Source organism: Solanum dulcamara, chromosome 5 (assembly GCF_947179165.1).
Source record: "Solanum dulcamara chromosome 5, daSolDulc1.2, whole genome shotgun sequence".
Lineage (NCBI taxonomy): Eukaryota > Viridiplantae > Streptophyta > Magnoliopsida > Solanales > Solanaceae > Solanum > Solanum dulcamara.
Genome location: NC_077241.1, coordinates 26,695,347 through 26,722,745, shown reverse-complemented (window position 1 = coordinate 26,722,745; position 27,399 = coordinate 26,695,347). Strand labels below are relative to the sequence as shown.

The 27,399-nt window shown below is 36.1% G+C and overlaps 1 protein-coding gene across 1 annotated transcript; it reads right to left on the bottom strand.

Annotated features, from left to right (window-relative positions):
- Nucleotides 1-7,212: 7,212 nt before the first annotated feature.
- On the bottom strand, nucleotides 7,213-12,978 carry LOC129890517 (uncharacterized). Its single transcript, XM_055966056.1, has 5 exons — nucleotides 12,555-12,978; nucleotides 12,351-12,440; nucleotides 11,654-11,726; nucleotides 7,930-8,101; nucleotides 7,213-7,383 (listed from the first exon to the last, which is right to left on the bottom strand). The coding sequence occupies exons 1-5, from the start codon at nucleotides 12,976-12,978 to the stop codon at nucleotides 7,213-7,215; spliced, it is 930 nt and encodes a 309-aa protein (XP_055822031.1).
- Between the last annotated feature and the right edge of the window lie 14,421 nt (nucleotides 12,979-27,399).

Genomic DNA, 27,399 nt, shown 5'->3' with positions numbered 1-27,399 from the left:
TTTCTGAAAATAATTTTGGTAAAGTGTGGTGGTTTTCTCCGAAGCATTGCCACCATTAATAGAACCATCTAGGGATGATGGATCTTGCCAATTCAGGGCTATACTTTATGAACCAGGTATGGGATGAAGGTCGTGAGTACATGAAGTTAAACCAGGCTTGTTTATAGTCCCACTAGTTTTAAGTTTGGGCATATGTTCTCTGGAGAAATTGATGGGGGTATGTAAATGGTCAACCTTCCATTCAAAAGGAGTTAAAATCTTTTTAATAGTAAACTTAGAATAGGCGATGCTATCCGGATTGTTCTTATCTGCCAATTCATATTGTTCTTATCTGCCAATTCATGTTCTATCTCAATAGATCCAATGTCTATTAAGATAAACTCATAGAATAATCTGGTTTTAAGAGGACTTTCAGTATCTACGTAGTTCCTATTTGTGTACAAAGGTTTTAGGAGGTGTTTGATCTCAAAGTTATCGTACTCTTTATCTAGAGCTAAGATTGGGATAACCTGCAAAGAAATAAGACTGAATTTTTCTTTTTCTTTGGTTTTGGAAGGAGAAGCGATTGGGGTTACTGCTTCAGCAAAGCTCTCAGGAGCTTTCATGGTGTAGCTGTCTTTGGTTTGAGTCTGGGAAAATCTTTGTTTTCTTGAAGGAGAGAGGGAGCTAGGCTCTGGGGTTTGAGCAAAAGGTTTTTTCATGACAAACATGTTTGAAGACGTGCATGGAGGCAATAGAGGGAATATTGAAGGATTTATGGGTGGTAGTTGGGCTAAAGCTGAATAACGGTTGGAAGGTCCTGTAAATTTAGGCAGGATGTTAAAGGGTTTAGCCGAAGTAGTTTTAGCTGCTACTTCTTTCACTTTAAAAGGGCCTTTTGTTACTGGTGCTACAGGCCTCATGGTTTTCCCTGCAAAAATTCCTTGGTTAGAAAATCTGGGAGAGAATTATCTTCTCCCTTAAGATATTCAATTTGGAAATCAAAGCTAGATAGTAAGGCTTGCCACCTGGCAAAGATTTATTTTGAAACAAGATTTTTGACATCTTTTTGCAAAATAACCTTAGCAGATTTACAATCTACTCGAAGCAAGAATTCTTTATTAATAAGATCATCTTGAAATTTAGTAATGTAGAGTACTATGGCCAAAACTTCTTTTTTGACTGTACTATAATTATTTTTGTGCAGAATTCAAAATTTCAGATGTGTGACGAACTAATTGCTCTGGAATTGGGTTCTTTTTTAACATGTCATACAAAGGTTTGCAAATTTGCCTAACTTTAGGAATAAAGTCAGCAATATAATTAAGACTTCCAAGGAATCTTTGTAACTGAGTTTTATAAGTGATCATGTCAGGGAATTTATTAGAGAAGTCGATGGCTCTACAAATTGGTTTATAAGTACCTTGGTATAAATCATTGCCTAAAAACCTGATTTGTGTTTGAAATAATTTAATTTTCCTGGTGCTTACAACAAGACCATTTTTCTTGACAATATTATAAAAGCTATTTAAATGTTTAAAATGAGAATCAATGTCCTCAATGAAGATTAAAACATCGTCAATATAAACAATTGAGAAATGACTGATATGGTTAAAAATAGAATTCATGACATTTTGAAATTCAGAGGGGGCATTTTTTAACCCGAAAGGCATAACATTCCATTCGAATTGTCCAAAAGGGACATTGAAAGTAGTTTTGTATTTATCCTTTTCAGAAATTTATATTTGCCAAAATCCTGATTTCATGTCAAATTTACCGTAAACATTTGCTTTATAAGTTCTTTTCAAAAGATCTCTTTTGTTAGGAATCGGATAACTGATCCATTTTAAAGCTGTATTAAGAGGTTTGTAGTTGATGACAAGTCTAGGAGATCCTCTTTCTTTTTCAGCTGCATTGTTAACATAAAAGGCTGAACAGCTCCAAGGAGATTTTGAAGGTCTAATAATTTTATTGGCCAACAGAATACTAATTTCTTTTTTACAAATCTCCATTAATTCATGGTTCATTTGAATTGGCCTAGCTTTTATAGAAATGGCCCTTTCATCGAATCCATCAATATAAGGAAGTTCAATCATGTGGGATTTTCGATCCCAAAAAGTATTAGGAAAATCAGAGAAAATTTCTTTTTCAAAAGTTTTTTGGAGTTTGGCAATCTTAGTTACCATTCCGGGGGTTTTTAAAGTTTGCTCAATTTGCTTAATTTTGATATCCTTTTTAAGAAAACAAATCTGCTGAGAAATAAGATTTATTTTAAAAGCAGTCTGTTTATGAAGAAGTTTACTTTCTTCTTGAGAAAGAGTTTTGATAAAAGGAAATGCAATTTCTTTTCCCAAAATTTTTGTTCGTATAGCATCAAAATCTGAAAGATATGGTTTGATTTGAGTGATAAAGGGCATTCCTAAAATAATTTCTTCATTAATGTTTTTTGTAATAACAAAATCATTAGAAAGACAAATACCATTATTGCAACTATGGGCATCTGAAAGTTTATAATTAATCAAAATACACTCACCCGTGGCGCTGTATAGTTTGGTAGTTCCATTAGTAAGGTATTTTGTAGGAATTAATCCTTCTATAATGCAGTTTCTATCAGCACCACTGTCTAACAAGGCAATTTTGTTAAGTATAAAATCATTGTTAATGACAAGTTTTATCAAAATATGGGAGCTTTGAGGTCTAATTCTTGTAATAGTTTTTATATATGCGTCAGATTTACCTGCGTCAGATTCAAACTTGTGAGATTCGGTCTGAGAGTCTTCTTCGTCAGTTTCTTCAGTGAGAATAGCCTTTGAAGATTTTTCTTGACTGGTGGTCTCTTTTTGGAGTTGGTTAGTGAGATTTTCAATCTCAATTTTGTGAAGTCTTGCTTTGACTTCTCTGATTTCATTTTTGAGAGTCTTAACTTCTCCTCTTAATAACTCTATGGAAGGTTCTTCCTTTTTGGAGTCAAATCTTTCCATGATTTGTTTCATGCTAAAAGGAGTTACCTCAGACCTTTCATCTTTCTGCCTGGTAACTAAGTTTTGTAATTCAAAGAGGTACTTTCTCCTAGCATCTTTATCTTGAATATGTTCGATAGTAGAAAATAAAGTTTCTATCGAATTCTCAGATATAACATTGATAGATTTGCTATCACACATGTAGAATGCTCCATTTCAGTTGCATTCTGAATCTTCTTCTGTCTGGGTGTCATGGGCGACATTCAAGAACTCATCATCACTTTCTCCTTCTGAGGAGTAGTCTGAGCGTGATTCAGATTCTTCTTCCTCTATAATGGAGAAGAGTTTTTTCTTAGTTTCTTCATCTACTTCTAGTAGATTTACTTTGTTTTTCTTTTTTTTGTTTTTGGGACATTCACTGGATCTGCGTCCCTTCTTACCGCAAGTCCAACAAGTGTCTTCGGAAGTTCCTTTTGAGGATTTTCTTTTGAATTTCCATTTGGGTTTATCTCTATACTCTTTTTTTTTTGGAAGATCTTCTCTTGCGAGAGTAACTAGAAGAAGTTCTTTCTCCTTTTCCTAATTTTTTGGAGGAAGGGGGCTTTAAAACTGGGAACCCAAAATCTTTGTAACTGAGTTTTATAAGTGATCATGTCAGGGAATTTATTAGAGAACTCGATGGCTCTACAAATTAGTTTATAAGTACCTTGGTATAAATCATGGCCTAAAAACCTGATTTGTGTTTGAAATAATTTAATTTTCCTGGCGCTTACAACAAGACCATTTTTCTTGACAATATTATAAAAGTTATTTAATTGTTTAAAATGAGAATCAATGTCCTCAGAGAAGATTAAAACATCGTCAATATAAACAATTGAGAAATGACTGATATGGTTAAAAATAGAATTCATGACATTTTGAAATTCAGAGGGGGCATTTTTTAACCCGAAAGGCATAACATTCCATTCGAATTGTCCAAAAGGGACATTGAAAGTAGTTTTGTATTTATCCTTTTCAGAAATTTATATTTGCCAAAATCCTGATTTCATGTCAAATTTACCGTAAACATTTGCTTTATAAGTTCTTTTCAAAAGATCTCTTTTGTTAGGAATCGGATAACTGATCCATTTTAAAGCTGTATTAAGAGGTTTGTAGTTGATGACAAGTCTAGGAGATCCTCTTTCTTTTTCAGCTGCATTGTTAACATAAAAGGCTGAACAGCTCCAAGGAGATTTTGAAGGTCTAATAATTTTATTGGCCAACAGAATACTAATTTCTTTTTTACAAATCTCCATTAATTCATGGTTCATTTGAATTGGCCTAGCTTTTATAGAAATGGCCCTTTCATCGAATCCATCAATATAAGGAAGTTCAATCATGTGGGATTTTCGATCCCAAAAAGTATTAGGAAAATCAGAGAAAATTTCTTTTTCAAAAGTTTTTTGGAGTTTGGCAATCTTAGTTACCATTCCGGGGGTTTTTAAAGTTTGCTCAATTTGCTTAATTTTGATATCCTTTTTAAGAAAACAAATCTGCTGAGAAATAAGATTTATTTTAAAAGCAGTCTGTTTATGAAGAAGTTTACTTTCTTCTTGAGAAAGAGTTTTGATAAAAGGAAATGCAATTTCTTTTCCCAAAATTTTTGTTCGTATAGCATCAAAATCTGAAAGATATGGTTTGATTTGAGTGATAAAGGGCATTCCTAAAATAATTTCTTCATTAATGTTTTTTGTAATAACAAAATCATTAGAAAGACAAATACCATTATTGCAACTATGGGCATCTGAAAGTTTATAATTAATCAAAATACACTCACCCGTGGCGCTGTATAATTTGGTAGTTCCATTAGTAAGGTATTTTGTAGGAATTAATCCTTCTATAATGCAGTTTCTATCAGCACCACTGTCTAACAAGGCAATTTTGTTAAGTATAAATTCATTGTTAATGACAAGTTTTATCAAAATATGGGAGCTTTGAGGTCTAATTCTTGTAATAGTTTTTATATATGCGTCAGATTTACCTGCGTCAGATTCAAACTTGTGAGATTCGGTCTGAGAGTCTTCTTCGTCAGTTTCTTCAGTGAGAATAGCCTTTGAAGATTTTTCTTGACTGGTGGTCTCTTTTTGGAGTTGGTTAGTGAGATTTTCAATCTCAATTTTGTGAAGTCTTGCTTTGACTTCTCTGATTTCATTTTTGAGAGTCTTAACTTCTCCTCTTAATAACTCTATGGAAGGTTCTTCCTTTTTGGAGTCAAATCTTTCCATGATTTGTTTCATGCTAAAAGGAGTTACTTCAGACCTTTCATCTTTCTGCCTGGTAACTAAGTTTTGTAATTCAAAGAGGTACTTTCTCCTAGCATCTTTATCTTGAATATGTTCGATAGTAGAAAATAAAGTTTCTATCGAATTCTCAGATATAACATTGATAGATTTGCTATTACGCATGTAGAATGCTCCATTGCAGTTGCATTCTGAATCTTCTTCTGTCTGGGTGTCGTGGGCGACATTCAAGCACTCATCATCACTTTGTCCTTCTGAGGAGTAGTCTCAGCCTGATTCAGATTCTTCTTCCTCTATAATGGAGAAGAGTTTTTTCTTAGCTTCTTCATCTACTTCTAGTAGATTTACTTTGTTTTTCTTCTTTTTGTTTCTAGGACATTCACTGGATCAGTGTCCCTTCTTACCGCAAGTCCAACAAGTGTCTTCGGATGTTCCTTTTGAGGATTTTCTTTTGAATTTCCATTTGGGTTTATCTCTATACTCTCTTTTTTTGGAAGATCTTCTCTTGCGAGAGTAACTAGAAGAAGTTCTTTCTCCTTTTCCTAATTTTTTGGAGGAAGGGGGCTTTAAAACTGGGAACCCAAAATCTTGACAGAAACTTCCTAATTCTGAGGAGTAGGTTTTCTGTTCTTTCTTAAGTTGTTCCTTTAACTTAAGGTCTGTGCAAAGTTCCATAGCTGTGACATTGATAAGGCTTATAAGGTCTCCATAAGAGATATGAGGATAGGGGATTTTTCCTTCGCACCTATATCTAATTTTAGACCTTACCTTTTTAGTAAAATGTAGGGGTAAACCACTAAGAAATCTTTCTTTCTAGTAATCATTATTGTAGTCCGATCTGATCATGATTTTGTTGATGAACATATCTTTGTACCATCTAAAGTCAGTCAGTTTTTTGCAATAAAGATTGTTAAGGATTTATAGATTTCTGTCTTGAAAGAGTCTAGGTTCTCCTACGAAATGTTTTGCGATGCAGTAAACAAGGGTGGCCGTTGCATCTTCGACAACTATTTTACAAGTAGTTTCTACTCCATTTTCAACTTTTACAGTTCTTTTGGTAGTGAATGCATTAAGAATTTCTGCTTTGTTTTGCTCGGTGAGGTAATTATCCTACCAATTCTTTATAGTACTTGTAAAACCAGCAATAAGGCGAACAACTACGTTTTTATCACTGCAACCTCTCATTTTGTAAGCTGTGATATTGATCCCCATTTCTTTGAGTCTATTATAGATTTGGCCTTCTGCCATTCCATCTATATTCCATTCTTGAATTCCGTGTCCATTTGTGGCTCCTGATGGGTAAAGGGTATCTTCTTCAAACTGAACATCTAGGAAAGAGGGTCTGGAGTAATAATTCCTTTTGTTTGGATATCTACTCTCAGAGGAATTTAGAGTAATGGCTCTAACTTGGTCTCCTTTGGTGATATTGAATTTGGAAAGCTGGTCATTGATCCTTTCAAGGATGTCATTGGATTGACTAAGACGATTTTCTAATTTAGGAAAGTCTTCTTTAGAAAATTCCGGAATCTTAAAAATAGGGTTAGTCTCAATGTGAGGACAGAGTAAGAAGTACTAGGTTTGTTTCCAATCTAGGTAATTCCATTGTAACAGTTGCTTTTGGATTCTTCTATTTATTTTGACACTATATGAAGAACCTGATTGGTGTAGTTATTTTGTTCATAAATGCTGTTAATATCAGCAGCTGTGGGAAGAGAGGTATCCTTTTTAAGAGGTTTTTTGAAAGGAGAAGGTTTAAGGATATTTTTTCTATAGGGAATACTAAGTCCTTCTACAGGGGGAGTGACACTTTCTATCACCTGTTCTCTAGTGTACCATTTGTTAATAAGGACTTGGAGGGATGATTTGGTGTCATCTATTTGCCCAAAGTGTTCAAACCATTTGAAAAATCCAATTTCTGTTTTGAATCTTTCCATGTCTCTAAACCATTTGTCTCTAAATGAGGTTCTTTGTTCTAGGGAGTAAGTGTCTTTGTACTAGTCAACTTTGTTCTGGTGTTTGGGAAGTTTCCACCACTTGTTAAGCTTCCTTTTGTCAGGGAAAAAGATATCATTGGCAGTTAGGACACCTAGAGATTCTTTTCTTTTATGCTCTGGTTTTATATCGCTAAAAGTGGGACTATCAGGAGCAACAGTTTCATAATAGACCTATGGGATGGTTCCAGAGAAGTCTACTTCATGGAATTTTCCCTAATCAGTAGGTTCATTGGATGAATCATCTCCCTCCTGGGGGCAAAAAGAAGAAGGTCTAGCCGAAGACATTCTTCTACTTGAAGAAGCTTGACTGCAAAAGTTGGATCTTAAAAACTTAAGGTTAATAGATCGATCTTGAAATTGAATAACCCTGTTGATTGGAGATCTATCTGGGCAAATAGGTAAAGGATGAGTAATGGAATCAAATTTCCATTCTTCGTCAGTCAGGATGTTGTCCCATTTTAGAAGCCTGGGGACGAAGGTAGTACTGTGCTCTTAGTTTGCTTCCATGAGCATAGTGACTCCTTTGACGCTAATGGATATAGACTTTGGGGCTATAGTGGTTTTCATTAGCTTGTAATATACCCTATATATTACAGCAATTTCTCTGGTGTCGGCCTTACTGTTCATATTCTTGGTTTTGATATTAAGTGTCAAGGTATCCATGATGTTTAGATCATGGATATCTACCAAGAAATTGGGATAACAATTAAAGTATACCGGGCCATTAGCGAGGTTACTTTCTAATACTCCTAACAGAGAATCATCAAAGTTGAGAAGTCTATCATCCCTAAGTAACATACAAATAGGGATATTCAAACCTTTACGGAAAAGAGGCTTAACAGCTACTTGAACAAGATCAATATGAAGGAACTTAAACTCCTTCTGGTATCTATTGATATCAGCAGCAATTACTAACTTTATAGTTTCAAGGCAATTATTGATAGCAATAGTAGACTCACACGTCTTAATATTATATTTTTTAAAAAGTGAAAAATTACCTAACTGGTAAATCTTTTCAAAAGGTTCTTTTGGAATAGACCAGTTTTGCAAATCATTTTCTACCTTAGAGATAGACAGATTAACACTATTGACAGTATACTGATGATTATTCATTTAAGAAGGTATGCCTTTGATTATAATATGCAAGATGATAAGTGAATAGCAATAGTTAGTTCTTAAGAAAGTTATGAACAAATTATAATACATGTATTTCTAAGTCTGAAAGCATAATTATGGAATTATAACAAGGATATTAAATTAAGGATTTTGGATTTTACAAGAGTTTGTCAAATAAACTACCTTATAGTCTAAAACACCTATCTGTCGGCTAAACGACTGTTTGTCGGCATTGGAACTACTTGACAAGGTCTCTACACCTCACCTTAATCACCAAAAATAATATCCATACATATGAATTTAGACTAAGACACGCATGTGTTATAAATAGGACATAATAATACTAAGAACTAATTATTACTAAAAATTTATCAAAGAATAAGTATAATCTAGGCAAAGATTGTTTAGCTATGCATAACTAGATAATAAAACAACATGGCTCTGATACCATAAAACGGATCATGAATACTGTAAATGAGTAGTATTTAAAAGAGTAAACTTACTGGAATAACAGAATTGAATGATTTATTAAAGAAGCGGAAGCATTACAAGCATGATTACATATGAGCAAGAGTAAGAGAAATTTCTAGTGAAAATTTTCTGATGCCTTGTAATGAAATGATACAAGTCTTTATATAGACTAAATGATATAAAGGAAATCCTAAAAGTCCTTCTTCTGATTGGCTGTTGAGGATTACCTTATTTTTAAAGGGGTCCATTAGTTGGTGGACGTCTGTCTTCAGGGATCCACTTCTTTTGAGTGGTCAAAAGCTTGTCGGGAGCTTGTCTTCTTTTCTGAATAAGTTAAAAAAACTTTCGATTCAGTAGGGTCCATTTTGATTAAATCAAAAGACATTCCATCTCTTTTAGAGACTTGTCTTTTTCTTCCATAATAATTGTGATACTTTGTATCTCTATTTGGAAGACTAATTATTCCGTGTTTTAAACACTCAATTAGGATTTTAGTCAAATGGATTTAGATAGGCTCTGGCTATTCCATTGGGATTTAACTTGTTCCCATTGTCATCACTTTGAGAAGAGGCTTCTTCTAGAAGCTGAAGGATTTCCTCTTCATTATTATTTTCAAAGTCTGATAAGGCTTTTTCGAGTCTTTTCTTTAGATCACTCTTTGGTGATTTATGAGTAATAGGAGGACTTCTCAAGGAAGTTGATTGAATTTCTTTAGGGGCAGGGGACCATCCTTTGATAAGGATTTTTTTGGATAAATATTTGATTATTTCAAATTCATTAATTTTAAAAGTCCAACTTAAAATGTAAGAAATTCTTTTTTGAATAAAATATTTACACAACTGAATGTGTTCTGGTAAAGTAGAAATGCCTTGATCAATTTGAAATTGACTGAATTTTTCTGAAAAAATAATTTTGGTAAACTGTTGTGGTTTCCTCTGAAGCATTGCCACCATTAATAGAACCATCTAGGGATGATGGATCTTGCCAATTCAGGGCTATACCTTATGAATCAGGTATGGGATGAAGGTCGTAAGTACATGAAGTTAAACGAGGCTTGTTTATAGTCCCACCAGTTGTAAGTTTGGGGCCTATATTCTCTAGAGAAATTGATGGGGGTATGTAAATGGTCAACCTGCCATTCAAAAGGAGTTAAAATCTTTTTAATAGTAAACTTAGAATAGGCGATGCTATCCGAATTGTTCTTATTTGCCAATTCATTTTCTATCTCAACTGATCCAGTGTCTACTGAGATGAACTCATAGAATAATCTAGTTTTAAGAGGACTTTCAGTATCCACGTAGTTCCTGTTTGTGTACAGGGGTTTTAGGAGGTGTTTGATCTCAAAGTTCTCATACTTTTTATCTAGAGCCAAGATTGGGATAACCTACTAAGAAATAAGACTAAATTTTTCTTTTTCTTTGGTTTTGGAAGGATAAGCGATTGGGGTTACTACTTCAGCAAAGCTCTCAGGAGCTTTCATGGTGTAGCTGTCTTTGGTTTGAGACTGGGAAAATCTTTGTTTTCCTGAAGGAAAGAGGGAGCTAGGCTCTGGGGTTTGAGCAAAAGGTTTTTTCATGAAAAGCATGTTTGAAGACGTTCTTGGAGGCAACAGAGGGAATACTGAAGGATTTATGGGTGGTAGTTAGGCTAAAGCTAAATAACAATTGGAAGGTCCTGTAAATTCAGGCCGGATGTTAAAGGGTTTAGCCGAAGTAGTTTTAGCTGCTACTTCTTTCCCTTTAAAGGGGCCTATTGTTACTGGTGCTCCAGGCCTCATGGTTTTCCCTATAAAAATTCCCTGGTTAGAAAATCTGGGAGAGAATTATCTTCTCCCTTAAGATATTCAATTTGGAAATCAAAGCTAGATAGTAAGGCTTGCCACCTAGCAAAGATTTGTTTTGAAACAAGATTTTTGACATCTTTTTGCAAAATATCCTTAGCAGATTTACAATCTACTCGAAGCAAGAATTCTTTATTAATAAGATCATCTTGAAATTTAGTAATGCAGAGTACTATGGCCAAAACTTCTTTTTTGACTGTACTATAATATTTTTGTGCAAAATTCCAAATTCCAGATGTGTAACGAACTAATTGCTCTGGTGATGCTTGGGACTTTCTTTGTTTAAGAATTCCTCCATAACCATTATCAGAGTCATCAGTTTCAACAATCATAAAAAGATCAGGGTTGGGGATTCCTAGACACGGTAAGGTTTTTACCATTCCCTTAATTTTAACGACAGCAGTAGTTTGTTCCTTACTCCAAGGAACCGGGTTCTTTTTTAACCTTTCATACAAAGGTTTGCAAATTTGCCTAACTTTAGGAATAAAGTCATCAATATAATTAAGACTTCCAAGGAATCTTTGTAACTGAGTTTTATAAGTGATCATGTCAGGGAATTTATTAGAGAACTCGATGGCTCTACAAATTAGTTTATAAGTACCTTGGTATAAATCATGGCCTAAAAACCTGATTTGTGTTTGAAATAATTTAATTTTCCTGGCGCTTACAACAAGACCATTTTTCTTGACAATATTATAAAAGTTATTTAATTGTTTAAAATGAGAATCAATGTCCTCAGAGAAGATTAAAACATCGTCAATATAAACAATTGAGAAATGACTGATATGGTTAAAAATAGAATTCATGACATTTTGAAATTCAGAGGGGGCATTTTTTAACCCGAAAGGCATAACATTCTATTCGAATTGTCCAAAAAGGACATTGAAAGCAGTTTTGTATTTATCCTTTTCAGAAATTTGTATTTGCCAAAATCCTGATTTCATGTCAAATTTACTGTAAACATTTGCTTTATAAGTTCTTTTCAAAAGGTCTCTTTTATTAGGAATCGGATACCTGATCCATTTTAAAGCTGCGTTAAGAGGTTTGTAGTTGATGACAAGTCTAGGAGATCCTCTTTCTTTTTCAGCTGCATTGTTAACATAAAAGGCTGAACAGCTCCAAGGAGATTTTGAAGGTCTAATAATTTTATTGGCCAACAGAATACTAATTTCTTTTTTACAAATCTCCATTAATTCATGGTTCATTTGAATTGGCCTAGCTTTTATAGAAATGGCCCTTTCATCGAATCCATCAATATAAGGAAGTTCAATCATGTGGGATTTTCGATCCCAAAAAGTATTAGGAAAATCAGAGCAAATTTCTTTTTCAAAAGTTTTTTGGAGTTTGGCAATCTTTGTTACCATTCTGGGGGTTTTTAAAGTTTGCTCAATTTGCTTAATTTTGATATCATTTTTAAGAAAACAAATCTGCTGAGAAATAAGATTTATTTTAAAAGAAGTCTGTTTATGAAGAAGTTTACTTTCTTCTTGAGAAAGAGTTTTGATAAAAGGAAATGCAAATTCTTTTCCCAAAATTTTTGTTTGTATAGCATCAAAATCTGAAAGATATGGTTTGATTTGAGTGATAAAGGGTATTCCTAAAATAATTTCTTCATTAATATTTTTAGTAATAACAAAATCATTAGAAAGACAAATACCATTATTGCAACTATGGGCATCTGAAAGTTTATAATTAATCAAAATACACTCACCTGTGGCGCTGTATAATTTGGTAGTTCCATTAGTAAGGTATTTTGTAGGAATTAATCCTTCTATAATGCAGTTTCTATCAGCACCACTGTCTAACAAGGCAATTTTGTTAAGTATAAAATCATTGTTAATGACAAGTTTTATCAAAATATGGGAGCTTTGAGGTCTAATTCTTGTAATAGTTTTTATATATGCGTCAGATTTACCTGCGTCAGATTCAAACTTGTGAGATTCGGTCTGAGAGTCTTCTTCGTCAGTTTCTTCAGTGAGAATAGCCTTTGAAGATTTTTCTTGACTGGTGGTCTCTTTTTGGAGTTGGTTAGTGAGATTTTCAATCTCAATTTTGTGAAGTCTTGCTTTGACTTCTCTGATTTCATTTTTGAGAGTCTTAACTTCTCCTCTTAATAACTCTATGGAAGGTTCTTCCTTTTTGGAGTCAAATCTTTCCATGATTTGTTTCATGCTAAAAGGAGTTACTTCAGACCTTTCATCTTTCTGCCTGGTAACTAAGTTTTGTAATTCAAAGAGGTACTTTCTCCTAGCATCTTTATCTTGAATATGTTCGATAGTAGAAAATAAAGTTTCTATCGAATTCTCAGATATAACATTGATATATTTGCTATCACACATGTAGAATGCTCCATTTCAGTTGCATTCTGAATCTTCTTCTGTCTGGGTGTCATGGGCGACATTCAAGAACTCATCATCACTTTCTCCTTCTGAGGAGTAGTCTGAGCGTGATTCAGATTCTTCTTCCTCTATAATGGAGAAGAGTTTTTTCTTAGTTTCTTCATCTACTTCTAGTAGATTTACTTTGTTTTTCTTTTTTTTGTTTTTGGGACATTCACTGGATCTGCGTCCCTTCTTACCGCAAGTCCAACAAGTGTCTTCGGAAGTTCCTTTTGAGGATTTTCTTTTGAATTTCCATTTGGGTTTATCTCTATACTCTTTTTTTTTTGGAAGATCTTCTCTTGCGAGAGTAACTAGAAGAAGTTCTTTCTCCTTTTCCTAATTTTTTGGAGGAAGGGGGCTTTAAAACTGGGAACCCAAAATCTTGACAGAAACTTTCTAATTCTGAGGAGTAGGTTTTCTGTTCTTTCTTAAGTTGTTCCTTTAACTTAAGGTCTGTGCAAAGTTCCATAGCTGTGACATTGATAAGGCTTATATGGTCTCCATAAGAGAGATGAGGATAGGGGATTTTTCCTTCGCACCTATCTCTAATTTTAGACCTTACCTTTTCAGCAAAATGTGGGGGTAAACCACTAAGAAATCCTTCTTTCCAGTAATCATTATTGCAGTCCAATCTGATCATGACTTTGTTGATGAACATATCTTTATACCATCTAAACTCAGTCAGTTTTTTGCAATAAAGATTGTTAAGGATTTCTAGACTTCTATCTTGAAAGAGTCTAGGTTCTCCTACGAAATGTTTTGCGATGCAGTAAACAAGGGTGGCTGTTGCATCTTCGACAACTGTTTTAGAAGCAGTTTCTACTCCATTTTAAACTTTTACAGTTCTTTTGGTAGTGACTGCGTTAAGAATTTCTGCTTTGTTTTGCTCGGTGAGGTTATTATCCCACCAATTCTTTATAGTTCCTGTAAAACCGGCAATAAGGTAAACAACTGCGTTTTTATCACTGCAACCTCTAATTTTGTAAGTTGTGATATTCATCCCCATTTCTTAGAGTCTATTATAGATTTGGCCTTCTGCCATTCCATCTATATTCCATGCTTGAATTCCATGTTCGTCCGTGGCTCCTGATGGGTGAAGGGTATCTTCTTCAAACTGAACATCTGGGAAAGAGGGTCTGGAGTAATAATTCCTTTTGTTGGGATATCTACTCTCAGAAGAATTTAGAGTGATGGCTCTAACTTGGTCTCCTTTGGTGATATTGAGTTTGGAAAGCTGGTCATTGATCCTTTCAAGGATGTCATTGGATTGACTAAGAGGATTTTCTAATTTAGTAAAGTCTTCTTTAGAAAATTCCGGAATCTTAAAAATAGGGTTAGTCTCAATGTGAGGACAAGAGTAAGAAGTACTAGGTTTGTTTCCAATCTGGGTAATTCCTTTGTAACTACTGCTTTTGGATTCTTCTATTTGTTTTGACACTATATGAAGAACCTGATTGGTGTAGTTATTTTGTTCATAAATGCTGTTAATATCAGCAGCTGTGGGAACAGATACCATAAAACAGATCGTGAATATTGTAAATGAGTAGTATTTAAAAGAGTAAACTTACTAGAATAACAGATTTGAATGATTTATTGAAGAAGCGGAAGCATTAAAAGCATGATTACTGATGAGCAAGACTAAGATAAATTTCTAGTGAAAATTTCCTCATGCCTTGTAATGAAATGATACAACTCTTTATATAGACTAAATGAGATAATGGAAATCCTAAAAGGCGTTCTACTGATTGGCTGTTGAGGATTACCTTATCTTTAAAGGGGTCCATTAGTTGGTGGACGTCTGTCTTCAGGGGTCCACTTCTTTTGAGTGGTCAAAAGCTTGTCGGGAGCTTGTCTTCTTTTCTGAATAAGTTAAAAAAACTTTCGATTCAGTATGGTCCATTTTGATTAAATCAAAATATATTCCATCTCTTTTAGAGACTTGTCTTTTTCTTCCATAATAATTGTGATACTTTGTATCTCTATTTGGAAGACTAATTATTCCGTGTTTTAAACACTCAATTAGGATTTTAGTCAAATGGATTTAGATAGGCTCTGGCTATTCCTTTGGGATTTAACTTGTTCCCATTGTCATCACTTTGAGAAGAGGCTTCTTCTAGAAGCTGAAGGATTTCCTCTTCATTATTATTTTCAAAGTCTGATAAGGCTTTTTCGAGTCTTTTCTTTAGATCACTCTTTGGTGATTTATGAGTAATAGGAGGACTTCTCAAGGAAGTTGATTGAATTTCTTTAGGGGCAGGGGACCATCCTTTGATAAGGATTTTTTTGGATAAATATTTGATTCTTTCAAATTCATTAATTTTAAAAGTCCAACTTAAAATGTAAGAAATTCTTTTTTGAATAAAATATTTACACAACTGAATGTGTTCTGGTAAAGTAGAAATGCCTTGATCAATTTGAAATTGACTGAATTTTTCTGAAAATAATTTTGGAAAAGTGTGGTGGTTTCCTACGAAGCATTGCCACCATTCATAGAACCATCTAGGGATGATGGATCTTGCCAATTCAGGGATATACTTTACGAACCAGGTATGTGGTAAAGGTTGTAAGTACATGAAGTTAAAACAGGCTTGTTTATAGTCCCACCAGTTGTAAGTTTGGGGCCTATGTTCTCTGGAGAAATTGATGTGGGTATGTAAATGGTCAACCTGCCATTCAAAAGGAGTTAAAATCTTTTTAATAGTAAACTTTGAATAGGCGATGCTATCCGGATTGTTCTTATCTGCCAATTCATGTTCTATCTCAACAGATCCAGTGTCTACTAAGATGAACTCATAGAATAATCTGGTTTTAAGAGGACTTTCAGTATCCACGTAGTTCCTATTTGTGTACAGGGGTTTTAGGAGGTGTTTGATCTCAAAGTTATCGTACTCTTTATCTAGAGCTAAGATTGGGATAACCTGCAAAGAAATAAGACTAAATTTTTCTTTTTCTTTGGTTTTGGAAGGAGAAGCGATTGGGGTTACTGCTTCAGCAAAGCTCTCAGGAGCTTTCATGGTGTAGCTATCTTTGGTTTGAGTTTGGGAAAATCTTTGTTTTCCTGAAGGAGAGAGGGAGTTAGGCTCTGGGGTTTGAGCAAAAGGTTTTTTCATGACAAGCATGTTTGAAGATGTTCTTGGAGGCAACAGAGGGAATACTGAAGGATTTATGGGTGGTAGTTAGGCTAAAGCTAAATAACAATTGGAAGGTCCTGTAAATTCAGGCCGGATGTTAAAGGGTTTAGCCGAAGTAGTTTTAGCTGGTACTTCTTTTCCTTTAAAGGGGCTTTTTGTTACTGGTGCTCCATGCCTCATGGTTTTCACTGCAAAAATTCCCTGGTTAGAAAATCTAGGAGAGAATTATCTTCTCCCTTAAGATATTCAATTTGGAAATCAAAGCTAGATAGTAAGGCTTGCCACCTGGCAAAGATTTATTTTGAAACAAGATTTTTGACATCTTTTTGCAAAATATCCTTAGCAGATTTACAATCCACTCGAAGCAAGAATTCTTTATTAATAAGATCATCTTAAAATTTTGTAATGCAGAGTACTATGGCTAAAACTTCTTTTTTGACTGTACTATAATTTTTTTATGCAGAATTCCAAATTCCAGATGTGTAACGAACTAATTGCTCTGGTGATGCTGGGGACTTTCTTTGTTCAAGAATTCCTCCATAACCATCATCCCTAGATGGTTCTATGAATGGTGGCAATGCTTCGGAGGAAACCACCACACTTTACCAAAATTATTTTTAGAAAAATTCAGTCAATTTCAAATTGATCAAGGCATTTCTACTTTACCAGAACACATTAAGTTGTGTAAATGTTTTATTCAAAAAAGAATTTCTTACATTTTAAGTTGGACTTTTAAAATTAATGAATTTGAAAGAATCAAATATTTATCCAAAGAAATCTTTATCAAAGGATGGTCCCCTGCCCCTAAAGAAATTCAATCAACTTCCTTGACAAGTCCTCCTATTACTCATAAATCACCAAAGAGTGATCTAAAGAAAAGACTCGAAAAAGCCTTATCAGACTTGGAAAATAATAATGAAGAAGAAATCCTCCAGCTTCTGCCACATGGGAAGCGGAGGAAGATGTGAAAGCTAAATATTTGTATCTATTCGTGCCCATCGATGAGAATGTTGAAGGTAATGTCCATTTTCTTGACTTGAATTCATATGTGTATTTTGAGTTCGGATAGTAAATTATTTTGAGAATTTGATTGGTTAAATGACTGAATTCTGATTGTGATTTGTACCTTGAGTCCATCCTTGGTTTACTCATCATTCGAGGATGAATGATCCCAAGGGGGAGATAATATAACACCCCCAAAATTTTTCACTAAGATTCAGACCCTTTTTCGCGTACGTGTAGGATCGAACTCGACTATTGTGAAGTGTATGCATGAGTTAGGATGAGTTTCCAAGTAATTTAAGAGTGTTAGAGGTGATGTGGGGTCACAAAAGATCCCTAGAACCAAGCTAAGTCCAAAGGATTGGCCTTGGCTACGTTTTAGAATGAGTTCATATAAGGGGTCGACTTCTAACGACCATATCTTTTGAAATATGACGATATGGGTGGCCCATGACCTATTAAATTAAAAGTATTCGAGCTTCTTTCCAACGCCGCCAAGATTGTAATTTTTGGAGTTCGGAGTCAAAAGTTATGACTATCCTAAGACGAACTAGTACTGCAGGAATTTCAGGCCGGGTTGTAACTGCAGGAAACCTGGGCTTGGCGCCGCAGTGGCGCGACGCGCTACTATAGCACTAGGAACGAGCCTCAGTAGTTTGGTCCCTGGCACGGTGCACCACTATTGGATGTGCAGGGTTTATAAGCCTATTTTCCAGAACCTAGAAAATTTAGGCTTGGCGCTGTAAGGGCGCGATGCGCCACTATAGCGCCATAGAATAGCCTCAGTAGTTTGGTCCTTGGCGTGACACGCCACTATTAGATGTGCAGGTTTTAAGCCTATATTCGACTTGGCGCTGTAGTGGCGCAGCGCGCCACTATAGCACCAGGAGTGTTTTAGCCCATTTTTCTAGATTTTTTGAGAAAGGGCAAATTGGGCATTTCCCAAATTATATATACATTAGCCTTAGGACGTTTTGGACCATTATTTTCAATCCATTCCTCTCTCTAAAAAGCCCTAGAAATCCCCTCTCTTCTCCTTCAAATCCATTTCCAACAAGGATTGCCTTCAAGAACTTCAAGAATTCAAGCCTTCCATTGAAGACCTAACTTCAAGGTTTCTTCAAAGTCTTCACCAAGTTGTGTAAGGCTACTCAAAGCATGGGTTGAGTCCACCCATGTGCCCTACATCCTCTTTGAGATTGATTGTTCTTAAAAATGGAGTTGGTTGATAAATTTATGTACAACTAGGTCTTTTTCATCAATTATCCTAATTTTTATTATGTTGAGGTTGTGGAGTCAAGAAAGTGATGTGCTACATGTTGGTATGAGTTGATTGAGCTGAGAGGTTGAACATATTTCGTTGATCTTTCTTAACTATGTTGACTATGCTAAATATGTTAATTTTCTTAAATATGTTGCTCACCTTAAATTGTTGATTTAGAATCTTGGAGTTGTGATGAGTCCCAAAGAATTGTTAAATGAATAGAGGAACGATTGGATAGGTTTGTATATTGTTACAAATGCATATTTAACTACTCTTGAATGATACAATTAAGATTGATCGAATAGTATGATTGGAGAGGTTTGATTGTGATAGAATTGATAATTTGACAAGGTTCTCAATGAGACTTGTCGATATGATTTGATTGAGTTGATTGGATGGAGTTTTATGAGCATTGAGTTTTGGAAGAAGTATCGAGCACCGAATTAGGTAAGAGTAAGTAATAACTCGAATCCAATAACTACGTCGCCAAACGTATGAGGGGATTGAACCGTTAAAGTCGGATGTTTCCCCAAAATTATTGTCTTGACATTATAGGACTTAGTTAGATTAGATCCATAATGGGTTGATTCGTTCATACCCTGGCAAAGTATGAATGGATGCGGCAACAACGTCGGTTAGTTGTACTGTCACTGGCTCATGATGCAGAGACAGGTACTAGAGATCATCAACCGGTGCACCGTTGAAGATCTCCTCACTTCCAGCTAGTTGGTGAGTCCTCTCAGTTTCTGGAGGATATCGAGATTATCTTTATAGCTTTGATTTGTTTCCCTTATTTTGACTTTTGGTAGCCATGGACTTGTCATTGGCACCTCTTAGATTGTTGATAGAGGCTTCATAGACTAGAGTGTGGAAATGTTGATTTGTTCGTTTTGACTAGTTTTATTCTAGCTGATTATTGATTTGATAGTTGTTTGGCCATTGGCCCTGGATTATGGATAGTAGTCCAATAATAGAGTCTTCTGCCGATAAAATGTGAATGAATGAAAGTGTGACTAGACCAGATAGTTCACTTAAAGGCCAGAAATGACTTTCGAGTGGGTACCCTCCCAGGGCGTGACACCATGTTTTGGGAATAATATCCCTTTTCTTTTCTAGCTCATATTCTATAAAAGACTTTTGAATTTCTTTTGGTACTTGCTTCATTTATTATAAGGGTAAGCTAGGGACATGTCTTAGCCCCCGCCAAGTCTAAATGTAGAGGTATGTTTGGACATAGCTGTATGATGTTTTGGAGCCACTGGCGACTCTTATTCTATGATGTTCTCCCTTAGTCCCTTTCCCCTTTATTTCTGCTTATTATTATTGAATGCCATTACCTATGAAAATCTAAATGAATGATAAGAGGCTTGGATGAGGTACCTCCAGATGTCTCATTCGCCATGTCACATCTAGGGTTGTGACATTTGTGAAGGTAAAAAATATAACCTTGCAAATAACATAATAGCGGCAAAGAAATTCAACCAAGAAATTTTTTGGATCCATTTGATGACAAATGTTCTTAAGGGGGGAGAATGTGAGATCCCGTGTTTCTTTTGCATAATATACATAGCATGGTATGAGTGTATGAGGTGAATATGACTTGGTGTATCACATCAGGAGAATAAGTGTAATATCCCCTAAAAACGTTGTATACGATGTTTCAATTTTTGCCTAAACATGATACAGCCTCTGTATTTTGGTCATAACTTTTCATAGAAATATCCAAATTGAGTGATTCAAATTTCTGAGTAACCACAAGATCATTACCTACAACTTTTATGAAGACCATATTTTAAGATTCGGAGGTTAAGTAGGTCAAATAAATTAATCTTTGTAAGGTAGGATGCTGTTACGGAAATGAGTGTTTATAGAAGAAAGATCATATCTCACTGTAGGTTCATCCAAATTGGTTGATTCTTGAACGATATGAAACTAGACTTCCATATCTACAATTCTTATGAAGACACCAAATCCTAATAAGGAATTTATCGTATTCAAACGCAGCTTCCAAAAAGAGTATTCTGTCAAAGATAACTCATTTCACCTACCATAGAAAGATCTAGATACATTTGACATCACTCATGACATAAATTGTCCTCCATTTAACATCATCCACGACATCAATATATTTCACTAAATTTTCAGATTTTTATTTATAATTATTTTATTTATTGTTAGGTCATCTTTCCCACCTATAAATACCCACCTTATTTCCTCATTTTATTCATCAAGCTTTCTCAAGCAAATCTTCTCTCTATACACATTCTCAAATATAGTTTTAGTTCTTAGTAGTGAAGAAATACTATTCCGGTGATTCATATATTCCGGGTAGTACACAAAACGTTCCGGCAAGGAGAGAAGCTAGGACTCAAGAGTGTTCATTAAGTCTTCCGGTACCAACTAAAGCTTCGGTTTCCAGGTATGTAAGGCTTCAATGAGAGTATTCCTTCCACTCTCATGCCTAAATTATTTTGAGTATATGATAAATTATATTTATTTTCTTTAAGATTTACTCTAAGTTATGTGAGTATTTATCCATGGGTTCTTCCACCCATGTAGTCCAAAAACTCTTTCAATTAAATATCTTGATTTTAAGTAATATTTTCTTATGTTAATTCTTATTTTTACTTAATAGTATGAATCATGGTTAAACTAATGATTATTGCTCTATTTTGATACAACGTAATTTTATATATATGAATTTATAGTTTGCAAGTAATTCCTCTATTTATCTATTTAAAGGTTCTTGAAATTCATGGTGGGTTGTTTAAAGCATGATTTTTAATTAATGATTTTTAAAGTATTTATGTATATTTAATTACATACATATTTGCAAGTTGAAGTGATTTGAACCCACCTAGTTTTACTATATTTTTAATAAAGTTTGACTTGAAAGCTTTGACTCCAAATAAATGTTTATGAAAGAAATATCTATGATAAAAAAGGGGAGTCTTATGAAATGAAAGAATGATGAAATAATATGAATGATGAATTCTTTATGCAATAAGGACAATTCTTGCATATTTGAATTATCAAATGTTTTAATGAGCTATTCTACCGAATATGATGTTTGAATTCTCAAGTTATATACTATGAATATTTTGAAGTATTAAACTATTCCGTGGGATTGACTTAGCACCGAATGAGGCATTGAGGTGGGATTCGGTAAGGGAATCCTAGTAGCAACCCCTTGTCTCATTAACTATGTGCCAACATAGGAGCCCTTGTAGGCTTAGGCTAATGGATCCATAAATAGCCCTTAAAGTTAAAGTTAAAGAAATGAATGAAGTTGACGGAGTTCTACCTGGCAAGTAGTCTCCCCGGCCAACGTAGGGGGTTATGTTGGATTCCATGTAATAGCTCGCATGGTCTTAAATGTCGGTTATGGTTAGCTTCCCACAAAAGGAATGTTTTAAAGGATATCCATATGATTTATTATGTATGTATTACATTCTGTTCCATATTACATAAATGTTATAATATTTTCTCAATGTTCATGCATCCTTACATACTTAGTACATTCAAAGTACTAACGCATACTCTTTTGCCTACATGATATCACCATGTAGGGATCGGTGCTCCTCCTCGTTCTCCTCCACGTGGCTAGTTGATATTCCATCGAAGACTACTTTTGGTGAGTTCCCATGTTCCGGGAACAATACTCCTTTGTCTTTCTAGCTTATGATATGTTAAGATATTTTATTATGGCATTTCTTCTATTATGATTGAGGGTGAGCTAGGAACTTGTCTTAGCCCCATTAAATCTAATAGTTAGAGGTATTGTTGGACATATGTAAGTTGAATATTTATTATTATGATTTCCGCTTGTCTATTTATCATCATTACCTATGAAAGGCTAAAAGAATGCTAAGAAGCTTGTTTGAGGTACTTTCGGGTTCCTCATTCGCTATGTCACGTCTAGGCCCTAGGCTTGGGTCGTGACAAACTTGGTATCAGAGCCCGAGGTTTTGAATGATCCTTGGAGTCCAACATACCGCGTCGAATAGGGTCTTGTTCATGGTTGTGAAGCGCGCCACAATTATGGATAAGAGACTATGAGGCGTTTAGGAAATTTTTCACTTCTTTCAAATTCATGTCGTGCCTTAGAGTGTCCTAAGCTTTCCTTTAACTAATTACCCATTTTGTGTTCTCTAGATAATGACTCGTGGAAGACCACCTCAAAGAGCAAGGATTGACAATGAGGACCAAACTCCTCCGATTCCTAATGCCCAACATCATGAGGATGGGGTAACCCATGCCGAGTTTCGCAGTGTTATTACTTTGTTAGCTCAAGTCGTAGCTAACCAAGGGAATCTAGGTGTTCCTCCTCCCCAAATGCAAAATCCAGCCTCTAGGATTCGGGATTTCCAAAGGATGAATCCGCCCGAGTTCGATGGTTCTAAACTAGATGAGGACCCTATGGAGTTCATTAATGAGGTGTACCGGATTGTGGCTATCATGGGTGTGCCACCAAATGAGAAGGCCGAGCTAGTGGCCTATCAACTCAAAGGTGTGGCTCGAGTGTGGTACGAACAATGGATTGTTGAGAGGGATGAATAAATAGGGTCGATAGGATGGGAAGAGTTCAAAGGTGCCTTCCTAGACCGCTTCTTCCCATTGGAGCTAAGGGAGGCCAAAATCCAAGAGTTCATCAACCTCCGTCAAGGAAGTATGAGTGTGAGGGAGTATGCTCTCAAATTCACTAAGTTGTCAAAGTATGCTCCCTTCATGGTCTCTGACCCAAGAGCTAGAATGAGCAAGTTTATTTCCTGTGTCTCAAGCTTGGTGTCCAAGGAGTGTAAAACGGCCATGTTGATCAAGGAGATGGATATCTCTCGGTTAATGACTTACGCAGAACAAATTGAAGAAGAGAAGCTTAGAGAGAGATCAAGGGGGTTCAAAAAGGCTAGAGTGGATGGTGGAGGGTTTAACCCTCAAAGGTCCGATTATGGTAACAATGGCAAAGGCCAAGGTGGGCAACGATTTATGGGGCAAGGTTCCACCAATACTCCTCCTCCAAGGTTCAACAAAGACAAGAGTAGTAAACCAATGATTCCCAGAGAGAATGTTGCTACTCAAACTTTCCCTGCTTGCAAGAAGTGTGGAAGGACTCACAAAGGGGAATGCTTAGCTGGCTCTAATGCATGCTTTAAGTGTGGCAAGCTGGGCCACCATGCTAAGGATTGTAGAGATGGTGGTGGTAGGACTCAAGGCCAAATTGCTCATGGTCAACAAGTCCAAGGAGGTGTCCAACGCACCAACCGCTTTTATGCCTTGCATGGGAGACAAGAGGTTGAGGATGCACCCAATGTCATTACCAGTATGTTAAAGGTCTTTTCTTTTGATGTGTATGCACTATTAGATCCGGGTGCAAATTTATCTTTTGTTACTCCATTCCTTGCTAATAGATTTGATGTTTTACCTGAAATGTTATTAGAGCCTTATTTGGTGTCTACCCCCGTTGGTGAGTCAGTTATTGCTAGAAAGGTCTATAGGGGTTGCCTTGTGTCTATCTTGCATAAAGTTATTCCTTGTTATCTCATTGAGCTTGATATGATAGATTTCGATGTCATTCTTGGGATGGATTGGTTACATGCATCTTATGCTTCCATAGATTGTAGGAATCGTCGAGTCAAGTTCCAATTTCCAAATGAGCCTGTTATTGAATGGCAGGGTCGTGATTTGGTGGTTAAGGGTTAGTTTATTTCTTATCTTAAGGCTCGCAAAATGATTTCTAAGGGATGTATTTACCATATTGTGAGGGTTAGGGATGTCAACTCCAAAAGTCCTTCTCTTGAGTCAGTTCCTATAGTCAATGAATTCCCCGATGTCTTTCCTGATGACCTTCCCGGTGTCCCTCTCGAAAGGGAAGTTGATTTTGGTATTGATATCCTCCCCGATACCCAACCTATCTCTATTCCTCCTTACCGCATGGCCCCAGCAGAATTGAAAGAGCTAAAGGAACAATTAAAGGACTTGTTAGAGAAGGGGTTCATAAGACCAAGTATTTCGCCATGGGGTGCTCCCGTTCTATTTGTAAGAAAGAAGGATGGTTCACTTCGAATGTGCATAGACTATCGGCAATTAAATAAGATAACCATTAAGAACAAGTGCCCACTCCCTAGAATAGATGACTTGTTTGATCAATTACAAAGGGCAAGTCACTTCTCCAAGATAGACCTTCGGTCCGGCTACCACCAACTACGGGTAAGGGAGTGTGATATTCCCAAAACAGCCTTCCGAACAAGGTATGGTCACTATGAGTTTGTGGTGATGAGTTTTGGGTTGACGAATGCACCGGCGGTGTTTATGGACTTGATGAATAGGGTGTTCAAACCTTACCTTGATACCTTTGTAGTAGTCTTCATTGATGATATTTTAATTTACTCTCGGGGTGAGGAAGAACATAAAAATCACTTGAGAGTTGTGCTTCAAACATTGAGGGATAAACAATTATTTGCAAAATTTAGTAAGTGTGAATTTTGGTTAAAGGAGGTAGCATTTCTTGGTCACGTAGTGTCCGGTGATGGAATCAAGGTTGATCCTAAGAAAATAGAGGCAGTCAAAAATTGGCCTAGACCATTATCTCCTTCAGACATTAGGAGCTTCTTAGGTCTAGCCGGGTACTATAGACGGTTCGTCAAAGGCTTTTCTTCCATCTCATCTCCTATGACAAAATTGACCCAAAAGAAATCCAAATTCATATGGGCAGATAAGTGTGAGAAGAGTTTCCAGACCTTAAAAGATCGACTTACCTCTGCTCCTATTTTGACTCTCCCAGAAGGATTAGAAGGGTTTGTAGTTTATTGTGATGCTTCAAAGATTGGTTTAGGTTGTGTCTTAATGCAAAAGGGCAAGGTAATAGCCTATGCTTCTAGGCAATTAAAGGTGCATGAGCGCAACTACCCTACCCATGACCTTGAATTGGCGGCTGTTGTTTTTGCTTTGAAAATTTGGAGGCATTACCTCTATGGGGTGCATGTGGATGTCTATACTGATCATAAGAGTCTTCAATATGTGTTTACCCAAAAGGACCTTAATCTAAGGCAAAGGAGGTGGCTAGAACTCCTTAAGGACTATGACATGAGTGTGCACTATCATCCGGGTAAAGCCAATGTGGTTGCTGATGCACTTAGTAGAATATCTATGGGGAGTGTGGCCCATGTGGATGAAAGGAAGAGGGAGTTGGTGAAAGATGTTCACCGATTGGCTAGATTAGGGGTGAAGTTGGGTAGTACTAATGATGGGGGTATGGTTGTTCAAAATAGTTCTGAATCCTCTTTGGTGGTGGATGTTAAATCAAAGCAAGATCTTGACCCAAAGTTTATCGAGTTAAAGAAGTTGGTAAAGGAAAAGAAGATAGAAGTCTTTTCCCAAGGGGGAGATGGGGTTCTATACTACCAAGGTCGGATATGTGTTCCAGATGTTGATGGCCTAAGGAGTTTGATCTTGATGGAGGCTCATAATTCTAGATACTCCATTCATCCCGGTTCAACAAAAATGTACCGAGACTTAAAGGAGTTGTATTGGTGGGGTGGCATGAACAAGGACATAGCAAGGTTTGTCTCCGAATGTACAAATTGTCAACAAGTGAAGGCTGAACATCAAAGACCGGGTGGCCTAGCCCAAGACATTGAAATCCCAACTTGGAAATGGGAAAATGTGAATATGGATTTTGTAGTGGGTTTGCCTCATACCCGGAAACGTCATGACTCAATTTGGGTAATTATTGATAGAATGACTAAGTCAGCTCACTTCTTACCGGTTAAAACTTCCTATAGTGCCGAAGACTATGCCAAGTTGTATATTCAGGAGTTGGTGAGGTTGCATGGTGTGCCATTATCCATTATTTCGGATCGTGGTACCCAATTCACTTCTCACTTCTGGAGATCATTTCAAAAAGGCCTCGGTACTAAGGTAAAGTTGAGCACAGCATTCCATCCTCAAACGGATGGGCAAGCCGAAAGGACGATTCAAACACTAGAGGATATGTTAAGGGCTTGTGTGTTGGAGTTTAAAGGGAATTGGGATGATCATCTACCTCTCATCGAGTTTGCCTATAATAATAGTTACCACTCAAGTATTGAGATGGCACCGTTTGAGGCTTTGTATGGGAGACGATGTAGATCACCGGTAGGTTGGTTCGAAGTAGGTGAGATGACCTTGTTGGGCCCCGATTTGGTACTTGATGCTTTAGAGAAGGTGAAGATCATTAGAGAAAGGTTGAAGACGGCTCAAAGTCGTCAAAAGTCCTATTCTGACACTAGAAGAAGGGATCTTGAGTTTAATGTGGATGATTGGGTGTATCTGAAGGTTTCACCCATGAAAGGTGTGGTTCGATTTGGTAAGAAAGGGAAATTGAGCCCTAGATATGTAGGGCCTTATAGAATCGTGAGACGTGTTGGTAAGGTTGCATATGAGTTGGAATTACCATTGGAAATGGCCATGGTTCATCCGGTGTTTCACGTGTCTATGTTGAAAAAACATATGGGTGATTCTAGTTCCATTGTACCTATGGCAGTAGTGAATATTGAAGAAAACTTGACCTATGAAGAAGTTCCTGTGGAAATTTTGGACCGGCAAGTTAAGAGATTGAGGAACAAAGAAATTGCATCTGTTAAAGTCTTTTGGAGGAATCAACAAATAGAAAGTGCAACATGGGAAGCGGAAGCGGATATGATTAAGAGATACCCTCATCTTTTCCCCTCTACCCAAACCTAAGGTATTAAGTTGTCCTTGCTCAATTACTTGAAATCCTTACATCTCAACTTTTCTTGTCACATGCTTGCAAAATTATGAAATATTTTTTAAACGATATTTTAAATTACACTGTTGCATTAATGATAGGTTGTTTGTTAATACTCTACTCTACTCAAGCTAAGTCTTTTCTCATTCGAGGACGAATGTTCCCAAGGGGGAGATAATGTAATATCCCCTAAAAACGTTGTATACGATGTTTCAATTTTTGCCTAAACATGATAC